Source organism: Diplotaxodon limnothrissa, linkage group LG2, assembly GCF_057381915.1.
Source record: "Diplotaxodon limnothrissa isolate DT_005_m linkage group LG2, D_limnothrissa_male_GT1.1, whole genome shotgun sequence".
In the NCBI taxonomy this organism is placed as follows: domain Eukaryota; kingdom Metazoa; phylum Chordata; class Actinopteri; order Cichliformes; family Cichlidae; genus Diplotaxodon; species Diplotaxodon limnothrissa.
The window spans coordinates 4,261,401-4,286,521 of record NC_140597.1 but is presented as its reverse complement, the minus strand read 5'-3'; the positions used below and the strand labels follow the sequence as shown (position 1 = coordinate 4,286,521).

At 41.1% G+C, this 25,121-nt stretch overlaps 1 protein-coding gene across 2 annotated transcripts in view; it reads right to left on the bottom strand.

Annotated features, from left to right (window-relative positions):
• Positions 1 to 25,121, bottom strand: part of fgfrl1a (fibroblast growth factor receptor like 1a) — a 64,120-nt gene that overhangs the window by 22,051 nt on the left and 16,948 nt on the right. The window contains exons 3-4 of one of the 2 annotated variants that reach the window (XM_085360121.1): positions 15,534 to 15,806; positions 13,927 to 13,986 (exon numbers count right to left, since the gene is read on the bottom strand). In XM_085360121.1, the coding sequence (XP_085216247.1) occupies positions 13,927 to 13,986; positions 15,534 to 15,806 (333 nt within the window). The remainder of the gene's footprint in view (positions 1 to 13,926; positions 13,987 to 15,533; positions 15,807 to 25,121) is intronic. The other variant, XM_085360130.1, reaches the window with a different exon arrangement.

Sequence of the window (25,121 nt, the reverse complement as noted above, 5' to 3'; positions counted from 1 at the left end):
ATGGTAAGCGCGTCATGGACAAAAGTAAAACAGTATGTCGAATGTGCCACGCAATGCTCAATTGGTGGGAACTAGTGGGTTAGCGCAGTTATCTTGTTAAGGTGTTGACGCTGTCCAGCTCCACGCACAGGGCAATCCGCGGTAACTTGTTAACGGAGATTTGCTGCTTTATGGCGTTGACGTCATTTTAATGAGATTAACGCTGACAGCACTAGTGGGAACACAACGAATATGACTGCACATTTACGCCGACATCATCCTAGCGCAAAGACAAGTGGAAGCAGACAAAAACAACAAGCACGCATGCTACAAACTTTACCTGAGTCATTTAGACAGTGTTAGCACATGATTCTCCTTATGGGGACCTGATATGTTTAATATGCTGCTGAGAATATATCCCAGAAGAAGCGTATAGTATAGCTTTTATTTTGGAAAGAGCCATTTCTCTGTAATAAACTCTCTTTTCCAAAGATGAGTGATTTCTCGATCAGATAGATTTATTTTTATTATTATTATTTTGTTCTTTCAGCAACATTAATTTTAAAAACTGTACTTTTGAGTTAAAATATATATTTATAATTTTAATAAATGACAAATTAAAAAGGCATGAACATTTTTTTGTATCGAAAAAATATCGAACCGTGACACCAAAGTATTGAACCGAACCGAACCGTGAATTTTGTGTATCTTTGCACCCCTAATATATATAGTTAAATTATCTCTCAGGTGGCTTACCGGTGTACCATTAATAAACCTACCTACACGTTAAACCTATAGAATAGAGTAAGGCAGAATAGTTTTATCCATATAGTGTCCTGAATGTATTGAAACGTAATATACCAACATAATAATACACAATTGAGGGCTTCTACCTGTTTTCCTATTGCTGAGCCCAGGCCCTAACTAAAGGAACGGGATTTTTCCATCTGGGATCGATAGCAATTTTATTTCCTCCTCATTTCTGCTACAATGAGTCAGTAGTTGCAAAAAGATTCACCAGAATGTGCCAGAAGAATATACGGTAATGAGAGTTCAGTGATATCTCTTCCAGCTGACAAAGCACAAATCCTGTCTTATTCAATCACCATTTGATATTATTTAAATACACAATATGTGATTAGCATGCTAGGTTTTTATGGAGTGTTAATAAGTGCAGATCCGTTTTGCAGCAGTTGTTTATATGTATGGTATATTTTCAGAAACTGTGACCCTTGGCGGTCAGACTTAATACAACAATGAGGCCTCGGTTTAGTCACGAAAAACCAACACATGAAGTATCTTGAGCTCCTCCAACCCCGAACATGGACTGTGTCAGAGCGTAAAATATCAACAGGGTGGTGAAATAACATACAGGCACAAGTGGTTCCACACACTCCCTCATAAACATCACACAGCAATGGGATTTATGAGTTCTGAAAACATACAGTAAAGGATCAAGTTTTCAATTTTCTTTGTGTGTTGATTAATGTGAAGTACGTGGGTGTGTGTCTGTGTAGCACAAGCATCTGGCTAGGTTTATTTAGTTTTTTAAAGCCTCAGTATGAAAGTAAAGTATTTAATTTGTTCTTCTTACTTTTCCTTTTCACCCTTTTTTCCATCTGTGTGTTACTGTGATGGTATATAAATCTTTGCATGTGCGCTTATTCGTGTAGCTGTTTTACATCACTGTTCACACTTCGCTGAAAGAGGAGCAGGGTCAAGCACTGAACACAAACAGAGATTAGCCAAAAATGGAGACAATATGGACGCCATGCAGGAATCTGGCAAACATACAGCTGCAGTGTAAAGCTTTAGCCATGATGGAGGCAATCCAGACAAGGTCAGAAATGATTCAGTGGAATTACTGAATTACTTCACGTTTGCTGCTCAGAGGGGATGACGGAGGGCCTCTGAGATAACAAAAGTGGAAACCAAGTGTGTCAATGTACTATATAGATGGGTTAAACAATATTTAACATGCATGTGAAAGGATGCACATATGCATTGCTGTAAATGAACTGGAGCGACAAGTTTCAGCAAAAACACAGCACTAAAGAATGTGGTAGTAACAATAACAGCATTCAAACTCGAAACATTTGTGACTAAAACACTATTTGTCAATGATCTGGACAACGTGCATGACTTATTTTCCCACGGTGTGCTTTACATAAGCGTTAAGTCTGACTAGTTACCAGTGACTTAACCAACAAACAAAAAACAAACAAACCAAAAAAAATAAAAAATTAATTACATTAAAAAACTATTTGAAAAACTTGTTTGAGACATTGCTTTACAAATATACTGCAGACCGATAACTTAAATAGACACTGAGGTATATGATCTGATAGGATGCAGAAAATGCACCGGCTCTTAATGTTGCACCAAGTCAGATATATTTAGTAATTTGCTCCAGCCTCAAATCATCCTGGCTCGTAAAACAACTGTCATCTTCCAAAAATAGATGATGTCCCCATCGATAAATTATTGCTTCCTCGCCAAGTGACGAACCTGCTGCTCAGCAGGGGGCAGAAACGCTGCAGCAGTTCCTCAAGGATGCGAAAACAGCAGCAATGTGCTTGTGTCAGTGTTAAACGACTATTATGCGTTAAAAAGCAAAAGAATAAATCTGGCTGCAAATGAAACATTTAATAAAGTTAAATGTATGTCCTACAAATTATTGTTTTTGTACCGACGGGTTTGTATTTATGCATAAAATTACCTGAGTGTGCTGAACTTGTAATTACTGCATCTGCCTTGATTTATGTGTGTGTGGGTGCCTATAAGCATACGTGCGCTCTTTTATGTCTGCGTGTGGACAGCATTTGTACCTGGTTGTGTATGCTTTTGAGACTGTGTGTCCGTCCAGCTGCTGCGCGTGTAACCCTAGTAAACTTCAAGGCAGTGCTCTGCTCTGCAGAATTAACGAATCTCTCACATCCATCGCCACGTGCCGCCTTTGAAACAGACACCGACGGCCTCGGCTCAGCACTCTCAATCATTCTCTCGCTCGCCCACCCTGCTCTGCCCTGTATCAAATTATATTCTAGTCAAATATCTGCTCATTAGCAAAAGTTTTGTCCCCAATTAACCTTTTTTCTCTTCTTACATTGTTTAATTCATTTTCACAACAGGCAATCGGTGCAATCAAGGCGGCTAAGGAGCAATGAGAGGTAGATGAGGCTGAAAACAACCTTTCTACCTGGGTTTCCTCCCAAATCTCAGTTTCTACTTAAAATAGGACTTGCCTGTTGATAAAGCTGATCAAAACACCTTCTTTCTGAACACTTCCATAAGAAGTAAAAACACCACATTGCTTCAAATTTGTGCAGAGAGTGAAATGAAGAGTCTACAATACATAAGCCTGGAAAGGTCTGACCATATAAAACAATGTTCTAAGATGTTTGATGTTTGGTAAAAACCACGTGGTACTGTATGATGTGCCCTGCACCTGCTCACTATACATTTCTCCCTTCCTCTCATGTACAATTGGGCTCCGTCTTCTACGCCCTCTTCCCAACAATGAAATTCAAGTTGACTGACAGCTATTTTGTCACAGTGGACAAACAACAAGTAAAAAATATATTTCCTGACCAGCTGAGGGTGTTGCACCAAAAGCTAAGTTTTGAGTGCTGTGATTGCTAGCAGATTGCTGCTTAGACCTCTAGTTTGCATGGAAGATGCAGACTTGTCTGCAAACACTTGGAAACAAACCACTGAGCAGTAGCGAAACCTTAAACGTGTCACGCAAACTGGAAACAGAGAGCGTCTGTCTTCAAAGTAAAAGTTATGCCTCACTGCTGAAGCAACATATTCACTGTAAATGAACAAATGGTCTCTGTTTCCAGGGTGAGGTGCACTTTTCAGTTTCATTAGCCGTTAAGTGTTTGGCAGTCATTTCCATACAAACTGTGGGCGACTGCGGCAATCTGCTAGTGAGCAAGGCAACTGCAGCATCATATACCTCTTTGCAACCAATTTCAAGCAGCAACAGCCAATAACCTCTCACCTACACCTTTTTTCCTTGTTACCAGTGGTTGCCAGACAGTCGCTAATACAGGGGTGTCGAACTCCAGGCCTCGAGGTCTGGTGTCCTGCAGGTTTTAGATCTCACCCTGTGGCAACACAACTGAATCAAACGATTAGTTCATTACCAGGCTTCTGGAGAAATTCGACACATGTTGAGGAGGTCATTTAGCTATTGAAATCAGCTGTGTTGGATCAAGGACACCTGCAGGACACTGGCCCTCGAGGCCTGGAGTTCGACACCTGTGCGCTAATAGGTGTGTAGGCCTGTGTGACTGGGGCCTTACTTGTCAACTCCTAACCTGCCAAAACCCCCACCAAGCTGGCGTTCTAATAATAACTGTAGAATTTTTTTAAGTCTGAAACCCAGAAATTACTATTCCCTAACAAAGAGCCCGGTCTGTAGACCACTGCTCTGCTTACTGCTGAACTCTGCTGTGATCCGTGCTGGAATGTAACTGTCTAGCCACACTTCAAAGCGAACACCGAACCTGTTGAGCGTGAATATGCCACAAGTGTGCGGATGAGCTTGTTAACTTTGCACAAACATGCACGTATCACCGTTTCGGCACGGATCTGCACGGGTGCTCATTAGCGTCCCCATGCTGTTGTGTATGCATTTAATTGCGTACATGCTGACAATATGCGGTTGTCTTCTTGAACTTCAAAGTTGCTGGCATGCTCTGCTGTGTGAGGCTACATGCTGAGAGGATGTCTTTGATGAACAACTATTTACAACAATGTAAAACTAACCCTCACATCACGATGCGCCGCTGGGCCATGTTTCAACATGACTCACCTCAATTCCTGCTTTGTTCAACAGTCATTCTTGTTACTCAGAGCTGTTTGTGGATTAATAACAATGCAACTTTTTTGTCAACACTCAGTGGGATGCTTTCTTGCTCACCTCAAACTGTCGTATTTTACTCCCCTAGAGAACATTTTAGTAGAGAAGATAACTGCATTCATTCTGTGTGTGTTCCAAGTACACGCTGTATCCCAGGACCTATTAACTACATATTGACATGCACTTCAAAGTAAAACAAAATAGCACGTTTCTTTGATAGTGAATAAATTCTGCTAACAACCAGCAAAACCATGGTGACACTGCTGGAAGCCTGTGAATGACCGAAGGACACTGAAACAGACGTCTGCCTTGATCCAATCGATGCAGTATGTCGGACCGCTGTCTTTTCGACCTAATGAGGTGTCTGAAGTCATGATGTAGCAAACCATCACTAGTATAGTAAAGAGAAAGGAATCTGATGGGTCGACTGGATGTTAACTTTCTGGCTTGTTTAAATTATTTAAAAATTGTCTGACAGCAGCGATACACACTCCTTTCTCACTAATATTCTTACTTCTGTTTTACCTTATAGCTGATACTAGTAACTATTCTTTTGGTCACTAAGAGCACAATAGTTTAAATCAGACACACGTAAAGCTAAACGTTAACTGTCAAAAAATATTAGCCTTGATTGCAACTGTGCAGGCAGCACGGTTGCATGGTGGTTAGCACTGTTACAGCACAGCAAGAAGGTCCTGAGTTCAATTCCACCATCAGGCCGGGGTCTTTCTGGGTGGAGTTTGCGTGGGTTCCCTCCGGGTGCTCCGGCTTCCTCCCACCGAGATAATGCAGTTTATGGGGATAGGTTAATTGATTAATCAAAATTGCCCATAGGTGTGAATGCGGGAGTGAATGTGAGCACGAATGGTTGTCTGTCTCTGTGTGTTGGCCCTGCGACAGACCGGCGACCTGCCCAGGGTGTACCCCGCCTCTCGCCCTATGACAGCTGGGATAGGCTCCAGCGCCCCCCGCGACCCTGAAAAGGAGAAGCGGACGCGAATGGATGGATGCAACTGTGTATAATCTTATGTCAAAGTGCTAAATTCAGTATGTTTGATACATAAACACTTACATGGCGATGAACACAGAATAAATCACAACACAAATTTAGGATTGAGATGTTCAGGCAAAAAAAAAGGAGGGAGGGAGGCTGACGCAGCACTTAAATCTCCAAATATCACATACTCATTAAAATGCAAACAGCGTTAGAAAACAGCATTGTGGAGAGGAGCTTGAGGTCACGGCCACAGAGTGTGTGGTGTGTGTTTTCGTGTGAGTGTATCAGTTTTCAGGATACTGTCACACTGATCAAACTCAGGCCTGATAGCAGAGGCGCCGTAGAACCATTGCTGTATTTGCCTAAGAACCATGGGGAAAACTACACACACATCTTACCCAGAGAACAGAGAGGGAAATGTATTGTGCATGCATTTTGGTGAAATATAATGCGCTGGAATGCTGCAAAATTATGCAAGTAACTACATGCAGACGCACACCTGATGGCTCGGAACAAAACCCGTCTGTTGGAGCTCATTTCTTCTTTAATGGTGACGTTATCTGTTTCAAATTACATGTAATTTCTTAAGATATTTCTGTCTGCGGTAATTTTCTCTAATCATATTTTTTCTTTGCTTATTTCATTCCAGCTATGCCGAACGTTTAGAAATAGGCGAGATAAAGCATTTAATCAAACTTCCTGAAGCTTAAATAGATATGAAATAGAGGCAGCTTTAAAAAAACTGTTTAGACTGCATACCTATAAACACATGACAGGAAAACACTGACAAGTCAACAAGGCTTCATCAAATCCAGATAGAGCACCAGCTTTGGGATGCATAGTTCAAACTGCGATAAACATTTTGATAAGTGGAACAAGTTTTTCCACGCCTGCAGCTTTTTATTCAGCTCAGTGTGAGTTGTTCTGTCGTATCCTGTCCTGCTTGCTGTCAGTGCAGTGACATCTGGAAAAGCCAGATGTAATTGCTGGAATCCGAAAAAGTGACAAAAAGAGAATAAAGGAGGGAATCGCTGAGAATAATTTGCTCTCCATGTCGTCATTAAGACATCAAAGCGAACGCAGAAGATACAGAGCCTTTCAGCGTGGACACAAATGCACTTTGGAGGAGAAGAGTAACAAACGAGGGAAGAACAGAAAAGAACAGAGGGGAAGGGAAGAGGAGGAGGAGGGATGGTGTGTGCTGAAGAACCTGTCTTTGGCTTTGATGACGGCACAACAGTGAAAGCAGCAAAAGCAGACAAAAGTTTCTAAAACTTCAAACGAAAGCTTTTTGTAGCACAGGTCTGCTCGCTCTTTCTCCCCCAGTTCTCCATTCTTCCCCCCCCTTTTCTCTTCAAACATGTCTTTGCTAATTGCCAGACCCTGTTCTGCCCTCCGCAGGCTCTCCACTCCTCTCAGGTCTATTCAGCACGGGGGTTGTTACAGAGGGAAGGCCTAATAACGTGCTCTAAGTGGACAATGGAGCCTGCGGGGCCAGCGACAAAATCCTGGTCTTAATGAGAAAAGACTCCTCGAGCGAACAAGCAGGTCTGTCAATAGACTGGCCTATTATGGAGTTACAGGGCAAGGTGGGAGGGTGGGGGTGTATGGCATGTGTGTTCCAAGTTATCTGCGCATGAGTTAATATCTATGTGATAGAAAATAAATAAATAAATAAATAAATAAATAAAATTAGTGTATAAAAAGGAAAAAAATACACGCGTCTAGGTATGGCAGCATGAATGCTTGCGTATTTGTGTGTGTGTGTGTGTGTGTGTGCTGCTACCCCCTGAGGGTAACAATAGTTAACAGGACTAATCCTCTAGACCGTATAATGGCCACTAAGCTGTCTATTCAGAAGTTCAGCTCCCCTGCTAACTCCTCCGATCAGGCACGAATACCCACACTCAGCCATTCACTTCCCTTTCCTTCGTTCTTTGTAAAACTTTCGGAAACTTTTTTTGTTGTTGTCTTGATCAGTATATCATTTGATTCATATCACATAGCTAATCGCATATTTAAGTATTTTTAAATGGAAATATCGTGCTGCAGTATCCCTCATGGTTTCAGCAGTTTAAAGTATTGTTTATCTGTTTAAACAGAACCCAGAGATACACTATTATCCAACTATTATATAACTTACATTATTCACAGATTTATTTGACGTACTACATGTTAGTTATCTGTTGCGCTACTCCCTCCTCTTTCTTAATCCCTCATTTCCTCCCTCCTTCTTCCCTCCTCTCCTCCATCTTCCCCTCCTCCCAGTCATTTGTAGTGTGTGTGTGTGTGAGAGACTTCACCAATTAGTTTTTTGGAGAGGTTAACCCCACTGCTGTGAGTTTGTAGCGTCATTGTTGCTCTGTGTGAGGGACTGCAAGTTATGCAGAGAGGCTCTCCGAAGCACCTTGTTTGCTTTCATTTGCAGGTGGGGTGAGGCTTTGGAGTGGTAGTGGGTGGCTGTTAAGTGATGGGGGTGCAGGACACATCTCCCATAAGGACCCACTCTGGAAACAGCGAGTGTCTCCTTGAGAGGCTTTGTCGATGCCTCTTACAATTGCACCGAGCTCTCCCTGCTAAATCACCTGCTCACATCTTAACTTGTTGATTCTCTAACAGCAGGCTGTGATCTCTAAATGTATCATTTGTTTGTTAAAAATGTATACTTTTATCTGCAGTTATCTTTTGTGTTGTCTGATGTCCAGGATGGACAGTTATCAAAAAATGTAAGTTTGGATTATGACTCTTTTTTGGTTTAAAATAGAGATTAAATTGGTAATCATGCTGACATTTTCTGTCTATTCAAAGTTAAGAGGTTAAGAGCTTCTCTTAAGCTTATACGACTGTGTAAAAACTTTGCAAAACAGAGCATCTTAAATTAAAATGTTTTGTCACACAGTAATCTCTGGTTCCTATGCTTAAAGACAGTTAGATTTAAGGGTTTTAAACCCTTTGGAAGCAATTTTATGAGTTTATAACAACCAAAATCAATAAGAATTAATAAAATGTTACTGAATTTGCACTTACCTATGTCATTGATGGTCATCAGAAGCACACAGCGCACTAATTCTTAGTACCCCATCGAAAAAACAAGATGTGGTTCCGATGTCTAGTTCGGCATAAATGTAATGCGACATGTGTTCTGTGAATTTATTAAAAATATAGATTTTTTCCAAACATTTTTTAATTGTCCATAATACAAAATGGTAGATTTTTATAGAAAAACATTTACCTTTAAGACCTTTTAAAGAATTATAACCTTAGCTCTCCACTCTTCCACTTCAAACCCAGTTTCTACAATTATATTTCCTCCAGTCTAGCTTGCTTTCATTGTGATATGTCCTCACCCTCCCTGCCTTTCAGATTCTCCCATCTTCTATCACTGTTGGACACGTCCGCCTTAATTGACAAACTGAGATACTTTAAAGCATCTCGCATCCTCAAATTTTCAGTTTCGTGTAGTTTTACCCATATCTGGGGACGGAGTGCACTTCATGATGTGAGTGATGGGGCATCAAATGATACATATAAAACCCTGCTACATTTCTTATTAGTCTCATGTTTTTCACTCAAAGGACGCTGCTGTGCCAAAACACACAGAGAGTAACATTACACCTCAGATTAGCTGTGGGAGAGTTGCTGTGGAAACCAAGGGTGAAAATGTGTTTGCTTTAGAGTTTTGAGGAGCTGGTAAATGAAGTTAAGATCAAATTCCTTCCTCAAACAGAATTAACAGAGCGCAGAATACAGCAAAGAGCAAGAGGATACGTAGAGGTCGAGTGCCAGTAAAACAGAAATACTCTGCATACTGAGCAGTACTGTCTTTACTCAACAGCTGTATTTGCTATTAAGTTGACTTAAAAAAAAGCAATTACAGCATTAAATTGCTACATTATAAGTTTGTCAGAACGTGTAATTTTAAAGAAAGTTACCTGCACTAAAGCTTAATGGTTTTTCCCAGCCCATTAATCTTTCTGACACACGTACGGCTCTCACCTGATAACCCAACAGTAACACATTAATACAACATCTATGAATCAACCACAATGTTAAAACTACCTTGGTAATACTTAAGCAGTCTGGATGGATACTTTGGCTCCTGTGGATCTGTTTGCTCGGCGCACACACTCTTGACGGCACTGAGATCTGTGAAGTTTGGAGGCCTGGTCAGTGCCTTGGCCTCTGAGCTGTTACCGCGCAGTTGCTGTGGTGCAGCAGGGCACACCATCCTGCTAGTCTTCCAGATTCTTCCACAATCAAGCAGATGGTGCTTTTCGAAGTTTTGGCCATATATTGTCGATACCAATATGCATTTAGCTTCTACTACTAGCAGTAACTACATTAGAAGTAACGAGTGGGAAAGTGGAAGCAGATGTCAGTTTTCCCTAACTCTGAATCTAACTCTGACACACGACAGTGAGAGGAATGGGAGGATTTCATAGAAAAACTGTAATTTAAAGAGTTTTCAGCCTTCAGTTAGACATACCACTTACACTCTCTGTAATCATATGAAACGTGTGCTTCACTTCAGTTTTCGGGTGGATTTTCTCCTCAAAATGAGTCACTGCTTGGGCCTTGAGAAAAAGGCTTGTTGACTGACAGATGGCATCTAGTGCGGAGAATTGAAGTCAAAGCTAGCACGGGGTATTTAAGACCCATTAGGGGTCTGTGAGAGCTTTACTTGGCGTACAATCAGTAGAGAAAAAGCCATATGCACTCAGACACACACACACACACACATGGACATACACAGATGTTAATGGAGCATGAAGGCAAACAGAAGGCAAAAGAACGAGGAGGTGAAAGACGCTCAAGAGAAAAGACGTCTCCTCTTGACTGGTAATGCTGAAGGAATCCAACTGCAGGAGGGTTTTGAGAGAAATACAAGAAGGATATTTGAGGTGGATGAAAAAAGGACAGGAAAAAAAGCAGAGAGAAGGTGACTGTGAGAAGAGTTGGTTGTAGTTTGCATGAGAAGTTAAGAGAGATAAGTATTCGTGGCTACTATTTTCCACAGACCACCTCAGTGTTAGGTAAAAGGAGACGCAGCAGATACAACTCTCCTTATCCCTACACTGCTTTGAATGCATCTCAACCTGTTAAGACAGCTTTTCCAAGACTTCCGTAGATTTTATTGTTCTCTTTTATTCTCCGGCATTGTTGACGGCTCTGTTTTCTTTTGCTGCGTCTCCCCCATGTCCATCTTCTTTCCTCCTCTTTGCTGGAAGTGAAACGAGGCAGAACGAGAGGATGTGGGACAGACAAGCGTGAAATGGAGGCAGGGGCCTCTGAGGAGTGTGCGACTGTGCTGATGTCAGTTTGCATCTGTATTTTGTCCACATTTGCCGGTGACATGTGCATGTGAGGGATTGGACAAATATTTTCCTGTCCCGTCTTGTTGACATGTATATGCAAAAAGATGCAGTAAATATATCCATGTGCATCTTAATGTTTATCGTTACAAGAAACAACAAGGTGGTAAACAGCTTTTGAAACCTGAACCCGTTCTTTCTGCTGCGTCATATCTGCCTGAACACGCACGCATACACACCAGCATGTTTACATCTCCACAGTGCCACCCTGATATCCGGAGCAACAGCTTTGTCTACTTCACTGTAAGGGCGGCGTGTTGTAACAAAAGCAGGACCAAAGAGAACGGAACAAATGTGATGCGGAAACGAACAAAATGACTGTGACAGGCGAAGAAACAGGCGCACATACACTCTTTCAACTCTGCCCTAACTTTCTGCAACTGTTGGCCGAATCAAGCATAAGCTCGTGTCATTTTTAAATGCAAAGACTTCTGGAATACAATGTAACTTATTTCTGATTTTTACCATACATTATTAAAAATTCCCAGCTGAGACTTCTTCAGTTGAGAATCTAATAAAATTATGCGCTATAATGAAACAGGTATTTCCATAAGGAGAGACAAAGGAAGGGAACTTCTCCTGGAACCAGATCCCCTGCTATTAAGGCATCTTTAAGTTCAAGAGGAGGAGGGGTAAACAACGTGATGATTTCTGGGCTCTATCTTAAAATGACAGCTTTTTTAATGTTTTGCGCTTTTTACTGAGGACCTACTTCCTGTAAGGCCTCAAATGCTAGATTGAACACCAACTAACCTGAGCAGAAATGGTTAATTTGTCAAGTAGGTGGATGAGGTAGCGAGGGCAAGACACTGGGTTACTTGAGATTCATTTTAAGCTCTGCGCAATCACAGACACATACTTTTCTCTCTTTGCGTGTGACTCACACCAATTAAGTTGCAAACCTTGGCTGCCACTACATCCTCTCCAGATGAGGCACCAGATATCTCAATTAAAAAAATCAGAAATTTGAGAACACGAAATAAGAGGGGGCATCAGGATGGAGAAACTGACGGATGGCGAGATGATGTTGGTCTGCAATGTGATCTCATGTGTTAGCTTCTGGCCGGAAGACAGCTGCGGTCTCACACATGCAATGCAGTTTAATGAAGAAAGACTGAACGTGCAAAAACGAGCTGGATTTGCTGTCAAAGAAGTGCAGGCCTACCAGGAAACAAGCAGTCTCAGGCAACGATGTGAAACCATTTATTTGGTGTGCAGTACCACATTAAAGTTTCATGACAAACAGGGCGGAGCTGTGTGATGTCAGGAGTTCACTGCTATTAGTGGGCTAATCCTGGCATTAAATCACCAGATGTTATTGAAGAAACAATAATTTTCTAAATCAATTTTCTTCATAGTCCTGCTTTGGTTTTTGCCATTTGTCATGTTTAATGTTGTGATTTGTCTTGCTTCAGTCTTCATTACGTAGCCACGGCTTGATGAACATAAATCATGTACAACCGTATTTATTCAAACATACGTTAGGTCGAGGTTTGATATCTTTCTCTGCCTATCTTTGCGCTTTGTTCTCCAATTATGAACAGATGTCAGCTGCTATGGTTGAGCTCTTAAATCACCACAAATCATCATGTCACCCACTTGCGAACAGACCTGCATATGCACACTGACACACACGCACGTGCTCATTAAAACTCAAAACCGCATTTTTATGCGCACATGCACTGAAAGCACGCCTAAATGCAAGCATGCACGCACACACACACGACTCCAAGCCATTTCCTTCCGTCCTTTTTATGCACAGTTTCCCAATTCTGCTCCAGACATGCTTTCATTGTCATCGCATCTGGTTTAAGCTATAAATGTTCTATAATTCATTGCTCTAGTAAAAGAAAAAAAAATTCACAATATGAAAAGACAAAGTTAAAGAAAAGCGAATAAGGGAGAACAAAAGAGAAGAAACTCCACGAAAAGACTGCGGGAGTACGAAAGAGAAGCTTGCCTCGCCTTTTCAGTTTTTTTGAAGGTCACTGTGGTTTGTAGAGCAGAAAAAAAATCTTTTTTGGTTTCACTTTATTGGTGGTCCAATAAATCTTCTCACAACGACGCATGAACATACGCGCATGCAAAAGTCCTCAAATAAACAACCACACACTCACACAAACACACGCACACATTTTACTTACAAACATTTTCCAACCTACACACAATAAAAGAACTAACCCTTCAAAGAATCTTCCAATTTCCCCACATCAACAAAAGCCTGCCTTCACAAAATGCCTCTCCATGCCTTCCAACCACTGAGGCGGAGTACAGTGGGTGTTTTACGGCAATCGAATGCTAAAACATCTGGGGAAAATAGGAAACTGTGAAAATATTGGTACAAATTAAACGTGGTTGGAGGAAAATGAGCCAGCTGACTGGGGGAAGGAGGAATGAGCGCTGATATTGGGTGCTAATAAGAAAAAGGTGTTAAATGATACTCTTGGTTAGAAATTGAGAGGGAAATACAATAAGATGCAGGTGTGGGCTCATTACTGTGAAACAGACCGGTCATAAGATAATTAACACAGGACCACACAGGTAAGGAGGGGAGATGAAAGCGAAGAGGACGTGTGGTGGAAGCAAGGAAGCGAAACAGTGAGAGAACCCTTAGCAGAGCAGCAAAGTACATCAAACAGAGAAACAGGTAAAGGTCCACAGAGTAAGGTATTACAACAACTACTGCTCCATGCTCTGAGCATCCTTACCAATGTAGATTGATCCAGCTACGAAAACAGTTTCCAGAGTCTGCAAGCCACGATCATTTTCTATTGGAAACATACAAGTTACATTACCCTGCTTGGATTTTTAATTAATTACATGTACATGTACATGCATGCAAAACTCTCAAGCCAATCCTTGCTGCTCTAATGAGCTTGAAAGTCAATATATTGTATGACTGTCTACTTTTGCACAGTTTACTTTGCTTTAAGTGGAAAGGATCCTATTCTCAAGTTTTGATGTTGTAATTCACAGGATTGGTTCTCATTACCAGTGAGACTGACAAACACATAATATACATACATTTGCCCAATTAACTGTGCATAGCATGAACGTGTGTGTGCATATGTGAAGTGAGTGAAAGGGACAGTGAATGAGGGAGGGGAGAAGGGGGCAGCAGCTGCTTGCCTGGATGACCTCAGCGGCAGCTGTTGCCCCCCAACCCTTCCACCACCGCCCCCGCCCTCTGTATGCCAGCTTGCCTTTGAAGTTCAGGTCAAGACCGATGCAGCTTTGAATGCATACCGATAATAATTACAGGAAAATAAAAGGATATTTTCGACTGGCAATATGCAAATTTATGGAAAACTGGGACTGAAACTGTATTGTTGACACTATAACCGAAATTCAGACCTGTCATTTCAATGATAATAAAATCTATGCTGTATCTATAGGAAGAAAATCTTCATATTCATTGATAGATAAAACGCTGCATCATTAGGTTTTCTGCGAGTGTTGTGTTGTCTAAGATTTCAACCTGGCTCCTGTTAACTTTGGTGCATGACTTAATTTCAAATTGAAGATACTTTTGTCCTTTTAAAACACCGAATGAATGAATTTGCATCGGAGCATTTCACTCAACCCAGTCTTTGAAGTGCCGACGCAGTATAGAGAGTACAGCTTTAGTCAGATTCTCTGGAACGCTATGCAGCCTTAATCACTCTGCTGGCATCCACTCTACTGACTGAAACCTGACACACACACACACACACGCGCGCACGCACACACAGAGACACACACAAAATCGGGTGGCATGTGCACAAACTCGTGGAATGAAGCGCGCGCGCACACAGACGGGTGTGGAGGTTCACCGGCACACAGACCCAGACACACGAGCAGGCAAAGACAGAGGCTTGCATGTGTAAATGTACGCTGACACACTGTCCCTCCAACAGGTATTTTGTTTACATGGATAAGAGTTGAGGGAAGTGGTTATTTGAGTCCATGTACATAAAATAAAATACACACTTGTATTTGTGCAACAAGGTTGTCAGAGGAGTCACAGACTACTGCCTCCACATAACAGCTCACCCACCCAGACACTAACAACAATACAGCCTTCTGGGCATTGTATAGGAAAAAGAAACATGGCACAACAAAGCCTCTTTTATAGTGACATTAACATTGAGACGCACACACAGATGAGGAATTTCCATGCCTCCGGACTAACAGTTTGCATCGCCTGCACTGGTGCAACTCAATTTTACATTTACCATTTACTTGAAGCACAAAATGATTCATTTCGTGCTCAAACAGTTCTACTACGTAATTCATCCAAAGGTTCACATTGATGTCTCATGCACCAAACACTTACCTATCACAATAAGTGTGTAGTTGACATTTACGCTGCCAAACCCATTGGTGGCCTTACAGATGTAAGTTCCTGCATCGTCCATCTCCACCTCCTTAATACGCAGAGCGTGCTGTGACACCCTGAACCGTGTCCAGCCCCTGTGGATGTTGCGGCCATCTTTGGTCCACATGATGAGGGGAGGGGGGTCACCCTCCACAGGGCAGGGCAGCTTAACCGTGCGACCCAGACGTGCGCTCTGCCGATGGTTCACCCGCTCTGACACCCTGGGGGGACCTTTAGGGTAGAAGAAAAATGAAAACTTTAGTACCGGTAGTAGCATCAGCAGTAAATTCAGCCTGGTTATGTAAGACCTGAATAATTAGTATATTAGTATACTGGGCATGAATGAAGAGTGTGCAACTTGATCTACGAGAAAATGGATCATTCTGACCCCTCCAAGAAAAAGACAAAATACTACAGTTTTGAACAAATTTGTTGTTTGACAAGCTCATAAGTTAGATTATAACTTAAATACAAAATGCAATCTAATTATTCCAGGAAGTTCAAGAAGTAAGTTTACTCCTTGGTAAATTTACAGTCTTAAAAGCATCCATTGGAAGCAAACACAAAGCCAATTAGTAAGTTTAATATCATTTGATATGCCACACTGACACGAAGCCAGGCATGACCTTGACCGCTCGGTAGCCGCTCTACTGTGAAATAGCACACTAGGAAAACAAAAGGGATTAAAGTAGCCTGATCGAATTGGAAAGGTGGGAGGAAATGATGGAGAGAAATGGAGGGGACAGAACAAAGAGAGGGGGGGAGAAACAGAGGAAGGAAAGAGGGAAGGTAAGAGGAGAAGCGAGGAGGAAATGAATAAGGGAATAAGGGAGTATGGAATTTAAGGGAGTAAGTCTGCGAAGAGAAAGGGAATGAAATACGAGTGAATAGGACAGGCATACAAAGAAAGACAAACAGAAACACAGAGAGGTGGAAGCAGGAGTGGCGTGGGAGTTAACTCGTTTCTGAGCATCTCTGTTTGACCTTGCATTACTCCCTTTAGGTTAAAACAATACTCTCTAAATATAGCAATAAAAACACACAGTAGGCCACCATGTAGCAAACAATTTCCCAGCAAACAACAAAAGGCAATTGCAAGAAAATCCACCCTTAAACAACTAACTTCAGGTCACGTCCTGTAGGTTAAACATGTGAAAGAAAGGACAAACGGCGGTCCATGAAAACAGCGCGCCTGACAGACGTTTATCAAATCGATGTGGCCAGATACAGTTCAAACATTTCAGGTGCGTTTAATTCATTGCCCCCTTTGATACTGCTTAAATGTGTGCTTGTCAAAAAATGATTGGTTGGCTGTCGGGAACTTCTTCTTATGCTGTTTTTTGGTTGGCTTGTGATTGTGTTAGAGGTCGTAGTTGATTTTTTGTGCAAGGGAGAAAAGGAGTAGCCTGGTGTGGGGGGTTGAGAGTGAAGAAGAAAAGGCAAAGAAGTGCAGACTGTTTTAAGTGCAATCATAAAAGGTTTTAGGGGTAATCATTATAGTAGCGATCCACTAAGAACAGTGAAAGATTGACTAGTTTTATCACAGCTGGCATTCCAGTTTTTCACTTCTGTGTGGCTGGCGTGAGAAACAGGAGCGACGAGAGCCACAACAGATTATTAAGTGCGGGGCAATCCCAAAATTAAATTGGGTTTTTGAACATTAAGAAAATACATCATTGTCCAGCCGTGGAGCATTGGCGCGCATGACATGCATAAATCATATGACTGTATTTTTAGGCTGAGTGGCATTACACAATCTATCTCTTTATTTTCTACTAAGTGTGCCAAGTGAAAACCATGAGATGTCACAAGCACTTTTATTAAAACACACTGATTGAAATACACCACAAAAACATAGTTTCCTTACCCTGTTTCAAAATATACGCTCTTCCTGCATGTTGCTAAAGTCTTTCCAGAAAGTGCTAAGGCTAATAAACATGTCCATCTCCAGGCGTCTGTTTACTTGTCTCTTTTCTCATTGCCCACACCTAGACGTGATTCCATAAAAGCCAAATTCCCAGTGAAGCTGTTCTTATTTATATTTATCTTTTTTTAAAGCTCTGGGTACAATTAAACAGTTACTGAACTAAGATGACATTGTCACTGTTCAGTTCAGTCTGAATTCAGTCATTTCAGCAGTGTAGGGGCAGCACGGTGGTTAGCACTGTTGCTGCACAGCAAGAAGGTCCTGAGTTCAATTCCACCATCATGCTGGGGTCTTTCTGTGTGGAGTTTGCATGTTCTCCCTGTGTTTGAATATGTGAATGAATATGCTGCTGCAACCTGCAGACAGAGGTGTGCCTGTGGTACAAAAGCAACACCTCGTGGGGCTAAAAATGTTGCTAAATGTAGTTTGGAGCATTGAGGAAGATGCATAAGTGAGCTAGGCCTGGTTTAGTCGCTGACTCTGGGGGTGGGGCTTTGTGTGTAGAGAGTGAGAGCAGATTATGGGTTATGGAATGCAACACCAGATTTGTTTAAATATATAAACAAAAAAAACCCCTTAAAAAGGCTAAGCTGGAACTAGATTCATTCCTTCACTGTGCAGCTGCAGAAGTAGGAGATGAACAAGATGAAGAAAAAAATCCTAAAGAGGTGAGAAGAGAGTTATAAAAATGGGGGAACCGTTACAGTAGTTCCTAGCTTGTGCTAACAAGGAGGGCTGTTATTTAAACATGGAAACAGGATGTGGACACAGTGATGGATGGATGGAAGTGAAATGTGTGAAAAAGACATTAGTCATACAGGTATTCAGAGGAGCCTGCTCTCCTCCAAACTCATCATTCCTGGATAGGGGAATGTGTTCGTTCATCTGTATGGCTTTCTCATTAGGGGCCCGAGAGTTCACTCTTTCTCCTTTTCCTACCCTATACATCTATTCTTTTCTTTCCTGGTAATGTGGTTACATATCGCTGGATCTCTTGGTCTGCTTTTGTTATTTTCTTCTGATATATATCTCTCTGAACACACATAAAATCCATTTTTTCTTTACTTAGTGTGTCTGAAATATTTTCCCATCTTTCTTTTTCTTGCACACATTTACCTCTTTTGATTGGTGGTATTACTGCCACACAATCCTAATTCTCTTTTGTATTTATTTCTATCTTTTTTCTTCCTCTAAGATTGTAATCTTATTCCCCTTACCTCTAAACTACTCCACTACCAATCTTTTTTCTTGTCCGTAACCCCCTCCCTTCATTTTCATTTCCCCTGACATCACTCTTTTCCTTTCTGCCACTCCACTTTGCTCACTCTTTTCCTCTTTCAGCACACTCATTCACGCCGTCCTCTTCGTTCACTGCAGACTCTTTTCTTTTTCTCCCTCTCCTGGCTTTTTCACATTTGCGTGCGCACACGCATACACATACGCACACTTCCTCAATTTCGTCCCCAGGGTATCACAGGAACAGGACCTCTATCCAAACCTCTCAACTTTCGACAGTTAACCTCTTCTACATCTTCCTCCTCTACCTCTAAATTTTCTTCCTTCCCACTCTCTCTCTCCCCAGTGATGGGAACACACGAACAGCAGCCTCTTTTCCTCCTCCTCCTCCCCTGCTCCCAGGTCTTTGACCACAGAAAAGTCTTTTTAAATCTGTCTCTTGGGGGTGAAACTAAAGCAAGTAAAAAAAAAAATCTTTCCTTCTTTTTCACGAGACGCAGTTCAGGTTGTCTATGTACTTCTGCACATGAGGCTCCTATTAAGTAAATGGTAAATACGCAGCTGAAAGTAGGTTTACAAAAATATAATATAAAAAAAAAATAAAACATAACCTTCAACAGGAAGAAAAGCATGTGAATTTAAATAAATATAATGCATATTTGTCTTGAATTACGACACCAACGAATGCTAACTGGGGTCAGGAGTGACTAACCATCCAGTCCAAGTCCAGTCACTCGAATAATACTGGAGGTGTGGGTTAGAGATGTGTTGATTTACAAAAAACACAATTTTATTTCACATTGACAAGAAACATCTGCTAAATTGAACCACGGCTCATAAAAAAGAGGTCCTGGAAGACTCCGACAAGAAACATTTGCTTTGCATAAAGTAACTTTAATGGGTGGTAGATATTTATCACTTCACAGTTAGACAAACTGTCTATGAATGCAGAATTTAGTAATGAGTCATCTGCGATGTGCACAAAGAATTCATCTTAAATGAACGCACACTTTTAATGAGATAGAAAAGCAGCTATTTTCCAATTAAAGAAACTTCACTACACACCTGATGTTTACACGGACTGATGTAAACACAAAGTGTAAAAGATTCCTGCACACTGACACCATCCTAATGAAAAAATACTGAACAGGAAGCATCATAATTTGGGAATGCATTGTTGCCTATGGGTCAGAAAAGCTGAAAAAAATCAGCTTTATCAAGGTATTTTATAGCATTAGGTCACTGTGGTTGTCTGCCAGCTGAAGCCCAGTGTAGTTGAGTAAAGCAGTTGGATAGTAAGCCTAAATATTGATGTAAATTGGAAACAGACAGACTTTACTTTTCATCAGTCAGCAACACTGTAGACAGGCCAGGCAGAGCGGTGACTAGAAAGATGCTCGATGTGGACGAGGCTGTGTGTATGTTGAAAAGTGGCCCAGAATAGGGACCCGAATAACAGCGGAGTTCAACACAAATTGGAAAAGCACTAAAAACATAAAATACTGCGTAAGAAGCACAGATGGAGGCTGCATTTTTTTTAACACCTAGTTTTACTTTAGCGCTTTATTTGTTATAACTTTGCTCTTCTTTGCCGCTGGCTGATGGACATAAGCAAGCGCAGCACACAGACTGGTTGTTTGTGACACTGCCCCCTGGTGACAGTAAACATATAGATTATAGTCTGCAAAGTTATCTGTAGGCTGTCTGTAGGACCACCACTTAACCTGAACTTGGGGTCACAGGCTCATTTGTCATTTAGATAAAGACTGGACCACAGTTTACATCCAATCACTGTGAAGACCAGGTCATACTCACAGATCCCATTTACAAACTTTTTCTTAACATTGTATATAGTCAATTACAGTAATTATGAATTTCAGAGTGCCTGAGCATTACTGTCTTATCTTTTTGGGTAGTTGGCATCTTTGAGAAAATTGCAGGGCTTTAAAATGGGCTTCTCTTGCCCACAACTGACTTCCCACAATAATTTAAAGCTCCTTGAAGATAGTTTGTTTGTGCCCACATATGCATAAACAAATGCTCACCCCCTCTCTGTCTGCCCTATGGTTATACAGTACGGAGTATGTAGACAGACTGAATATGCACGTTGGGTATTCTGCAGCTTAACTACAGGAAAATATAGCCCACGTCAGACGCATGCTATTCCTGCAGGGACAGAAGCTTCCTGCTCAGAGCTGCACGATCTCTGCATGGACTGATGGAGAAAGTCTGAAGGCCAAATAAAGAAAAAATTAGTTCATACTGTACATTCTGTTCTTTCAGCAGTTACTCCCAAAACAACGGCAAATGCGAAGCTCAAGTTCCAACCTGGATGATGAATTAGTCTGTATTTGGAGCAAACACATACTTTCATGCACATTAGCTTCATCACTTTAAGCTCTTACTTCTCAAGATAAAATCAGTAAATTTATTCTGGATTTATTTTATGTAAGTTTACACTATCAACAGAATTCCTGGGCAGGTTTGGCTGTTTAGACGGACTATAGCAGTATAATCATCAGTTCTTTAGTAAATCCTAAACTACCCTCACCAAACGATGACCTTATATTCAGACAATATGGGGAATATTAGTTACTGTACTGTAGTTACTGTAAACAAATACTTAGAGTAGTACCTTAATATGCTACAAGCATTTATTTTTTTTAGCAGAAGCTATGTCACGAATAAACTCTCTTTCACCAACTACACCCAATTATCCAATAGCATATGTACTGTGGCACTATACTGACTCATTTGAATCCAGTGCAGTTCAGTTTTATTTAGACAGCGCCAAATCACAACAACGGTTGCCTCTAGGACCTTTATATTGTCAGGTAGACCCTACAATAATAAATACAGAGAAAAACCCAACAATCATATGACCCCCTATGAGCAAGCAGTTTGGCGACAGTGGGAAGGAAAAACTCCCTTTCAACAGGAAGAAACCTCTAGCAGAATCAGGCTCAGGGAGGGGCGGGGCCATCTGCCGTGACCGGTTGGGGTGAGAGAAGGAAGACATGATAAAAGACACGCTGTGAGTTATTAATTCAACAGTATCTTACTCTAATACTCCAAATCTCCACTGTCCAAGCTGGGCATATAGAGAGGTGGAGGTTCTCATGTATAATACATATTATGACACCATCATATTGCCGAGCCACCATCTACCTATGGGCTAAAATTACACATTTTAAAAGTACAAACTTAGAAATGCATCATATGACTTTAATTTTATGACAATGACGTGCAAGTTTGCTCGACAAAACATGTATTATGCATGACATTATGACATCATCACACTGCCTTGTGACTACATTTAAATTTATATACTAGAGCAAGATCTGAGCATTGCAAGGATCCCAAAAAATGGCCTCAGTCGATATAATAGTCTTGTATGTTTGTCTTGTAGTTCTTCTCTGGCTAGTTAGCCCTGATGTAACCGGCCGTGCCCCACAGAAGGTCGAGTAAACTCACCTGGTTTGGCCCCATGTCCATTATTCTATATTCGCTCTAAAATTGGACACTTATTAGCAAAATTAATGCAAATGCAATTAGTTGTTACACTCAAGTACAAACAGACTGTTTTTCTGGCTCTGGGTGCCAAATACCACGAATACACGTCTGTGTTTTCTCACGCTAACATTTTGTGATATGACACAGTGACAAATTAACTCGCAGTTCTAATGTGTTTTGTCTGGTTCTCTATTTTGCATTTGCAGAAATTCGGTGATGATTGCCAGTGCTGTGCTGTTTATTCAAATCAAACTCACGAATGCATTTCACATAAGAATTTAAAAATTACAAATTTTCTTAGCATGGTAAAAATACTATCTATAGCGTAACTAGCATGGCAAAATAAGAGCTGCAAAATATCATCAGAAGTAGAGGAGCAGCATTCAAACATGACTTTTTTTAAAGCGCTAATTTGGTCATTTTTTGTTGTGTTGTATATTTTGGCAGAATGCGGTCGCTGGGGCTGAACCTTTATGTTTTTGATTGAGAGTTCTGGTCTTTTATTGCCCCTAACGTTCCAATGGTCTTTGAGTCAGATGGGTTTGCAGAGTCCAACACAACGTTGTTGTTGGCAGGCAAGCGAGACTGGGGCGAGAGGGGAGAGCCGAGGAATGCTTTTCATGGAGAGCTCTTGACAGCGGGACACAGCGCTGATGTACCGATCAAGGTAGAGGTGTGTGAGCATGTGTGTGCATCTGTAAAATATTGTGTGTCTCAAAAGTTTGGAACGCTGCAACACAAACGAATCCTCAGGAGCTCATTGTTATTACCAGGTATGTTTGAAAAGTAACATTTACGTCTTTAGTTCTGCCCTGTACTGTAGTAAAACTTAAGATTTTAAAAACCAAACTCTATGTGTACTTTCCTGCAGTACGCTTCAGTGACAATTTGTCTGTTCTCAGGCTTAAATTACACCAATACTCACAAGTGTGCTATTTATGCCTTTGGAGAAACCTTGCTGTTATTGTTTATAAGCCATATTCCATTATCACATCCATAGTTTCTAAACTGATTATAAACCAACAGGACTTCTTTTTGCGTAAGGCCACATTTAGCCTTTCAGGCAGCTTATTGGACAGAATTAACTCACAAAAAACTGAAATCTCACTTATCCTCTTCCTTCTTTTTCACTGACACAAACGCACAAACATAAAATAAGTTGATCTTATGTTAATTGAGGCAGAAACTGCAGAGCACAAAGTGTACAATCATTTGTGTATTTCAGGAGCTTTCTCACACAGACGGACACACAGACGCTTTCGTCTTGTTCTGACCCATTCACTTCCACTCCATCAGCAGGTCAGCTGCTGCTTGTTACCCCATCCTGACAGTTAACTGTGTGCCTGAGGCTGGCACAACACTGCGGGCTGCACGACACACATACAGTCACACACTTTACGTAAACCAAAAGCATACACTTGTCTCTCTCTCGCTCTCTCACGCACACACACACAAAAGAAAAACACACAGCGGACAGAAAAACTTTGAGGAATCTGCTGAGTGGTTTGTTCAGCAACTTGATCCCCTCCGCGACTCACACCATCAGTTCCCGAGCGCACACACACACACACACGCACAATCAAAAGGTGTGAACTTTGGATTATTGCCTTTTCATTTTGCTTTTATAATAGATTTTACAGTTAAATTATACCGTCAGACCTTTCAGAGAGACATGATTTATTTTCTCCTACATGTTCGCACTTTCTTTCTCTTTTTACAGTCTCTGATCTGTCCTTCTCTTTGTGCTCTTTCACTATAGCCTTTCTAATAGCTAGTTATTTTGTTCCGGCTTTCCTCTCTTCTCTCGACTGCACCTGTCTGCCTTTCCCTGGAGGAAAGCTCCTCCATAATCAAAAGTAAGAATCAAGGCTATCACTTAGAAGAAACTTACCAAACAAGTTGCTCAATTACAAAAACAAGGGAAAACTTGAGGTTAAAGATTTGCCCTAACCTTTGTGAAGAAATAAACCCTCAAAACTATACCCAACAATCCCGCTGAACATGAAAACTCTTCACGGTTACCACATAATTATGGACTTCCTTCCAGAAACAACGATCAATATGATCAATGTTCAAATTTCAGATAAATGATCTGAAACCGGGTTCATGCTCCGTTAAGAGGAAAACATTTGCTGGAGAAAAAGATATGACTCATTTATAATGACACACCCCACCCAGGAGAGAGGTATGAAAGCTATTATTTTACTTTACTTAGGTTTAGAGTTTAATAGTAATACATTTTCACTTTGTTTTACATTATGCAGCTGTGAGAAAATGAATGCTGATCAGGTTATTAAAAAGGTTGTCACTCTTCAGACGGCTCACTGGTGCAGCTGCGTGTAATCTAAGGCTCCTAGTTTCTGAACCTTACGCATATGTAATTCAGAAATGAACATATGTCTTCATTTGTAACTATACAGCATTGTATGAGTAACACATTATTGCCTAACTTCAGGCCAAAATCTTGAAAAACATATTAAAATTCCACAGTTTAGCGTTTTTACATGGACCTTACTGACCTAAAGGTAAATGCAGTAAGTATATTAGGTATGCCCTGCAAGATATTTTCAACTGCTCCTTTATTTTTCAAGGGATCACCACAGCGGATGGATCGGCATGTTTGATTTGGCACAAATTTGACAAAGTATGACCTTCCAACCCTCCCGTTTATCCAGGCTTGGTACTGTGAGTAAACTAGCTTGTGACGCCCTGCGTCTCCTCCCGGTCTTCAATACGTGATTTCTCACATGTAAAGCAACCAGGTCTGTGTTTCTGACAACATTAATATATACAAAAAGTTACATTCATAAGAAATGTTTAAGCAACCATTGAAATTCTGGTCTGTTGAAATATAAACAGTGGAGTAGTTT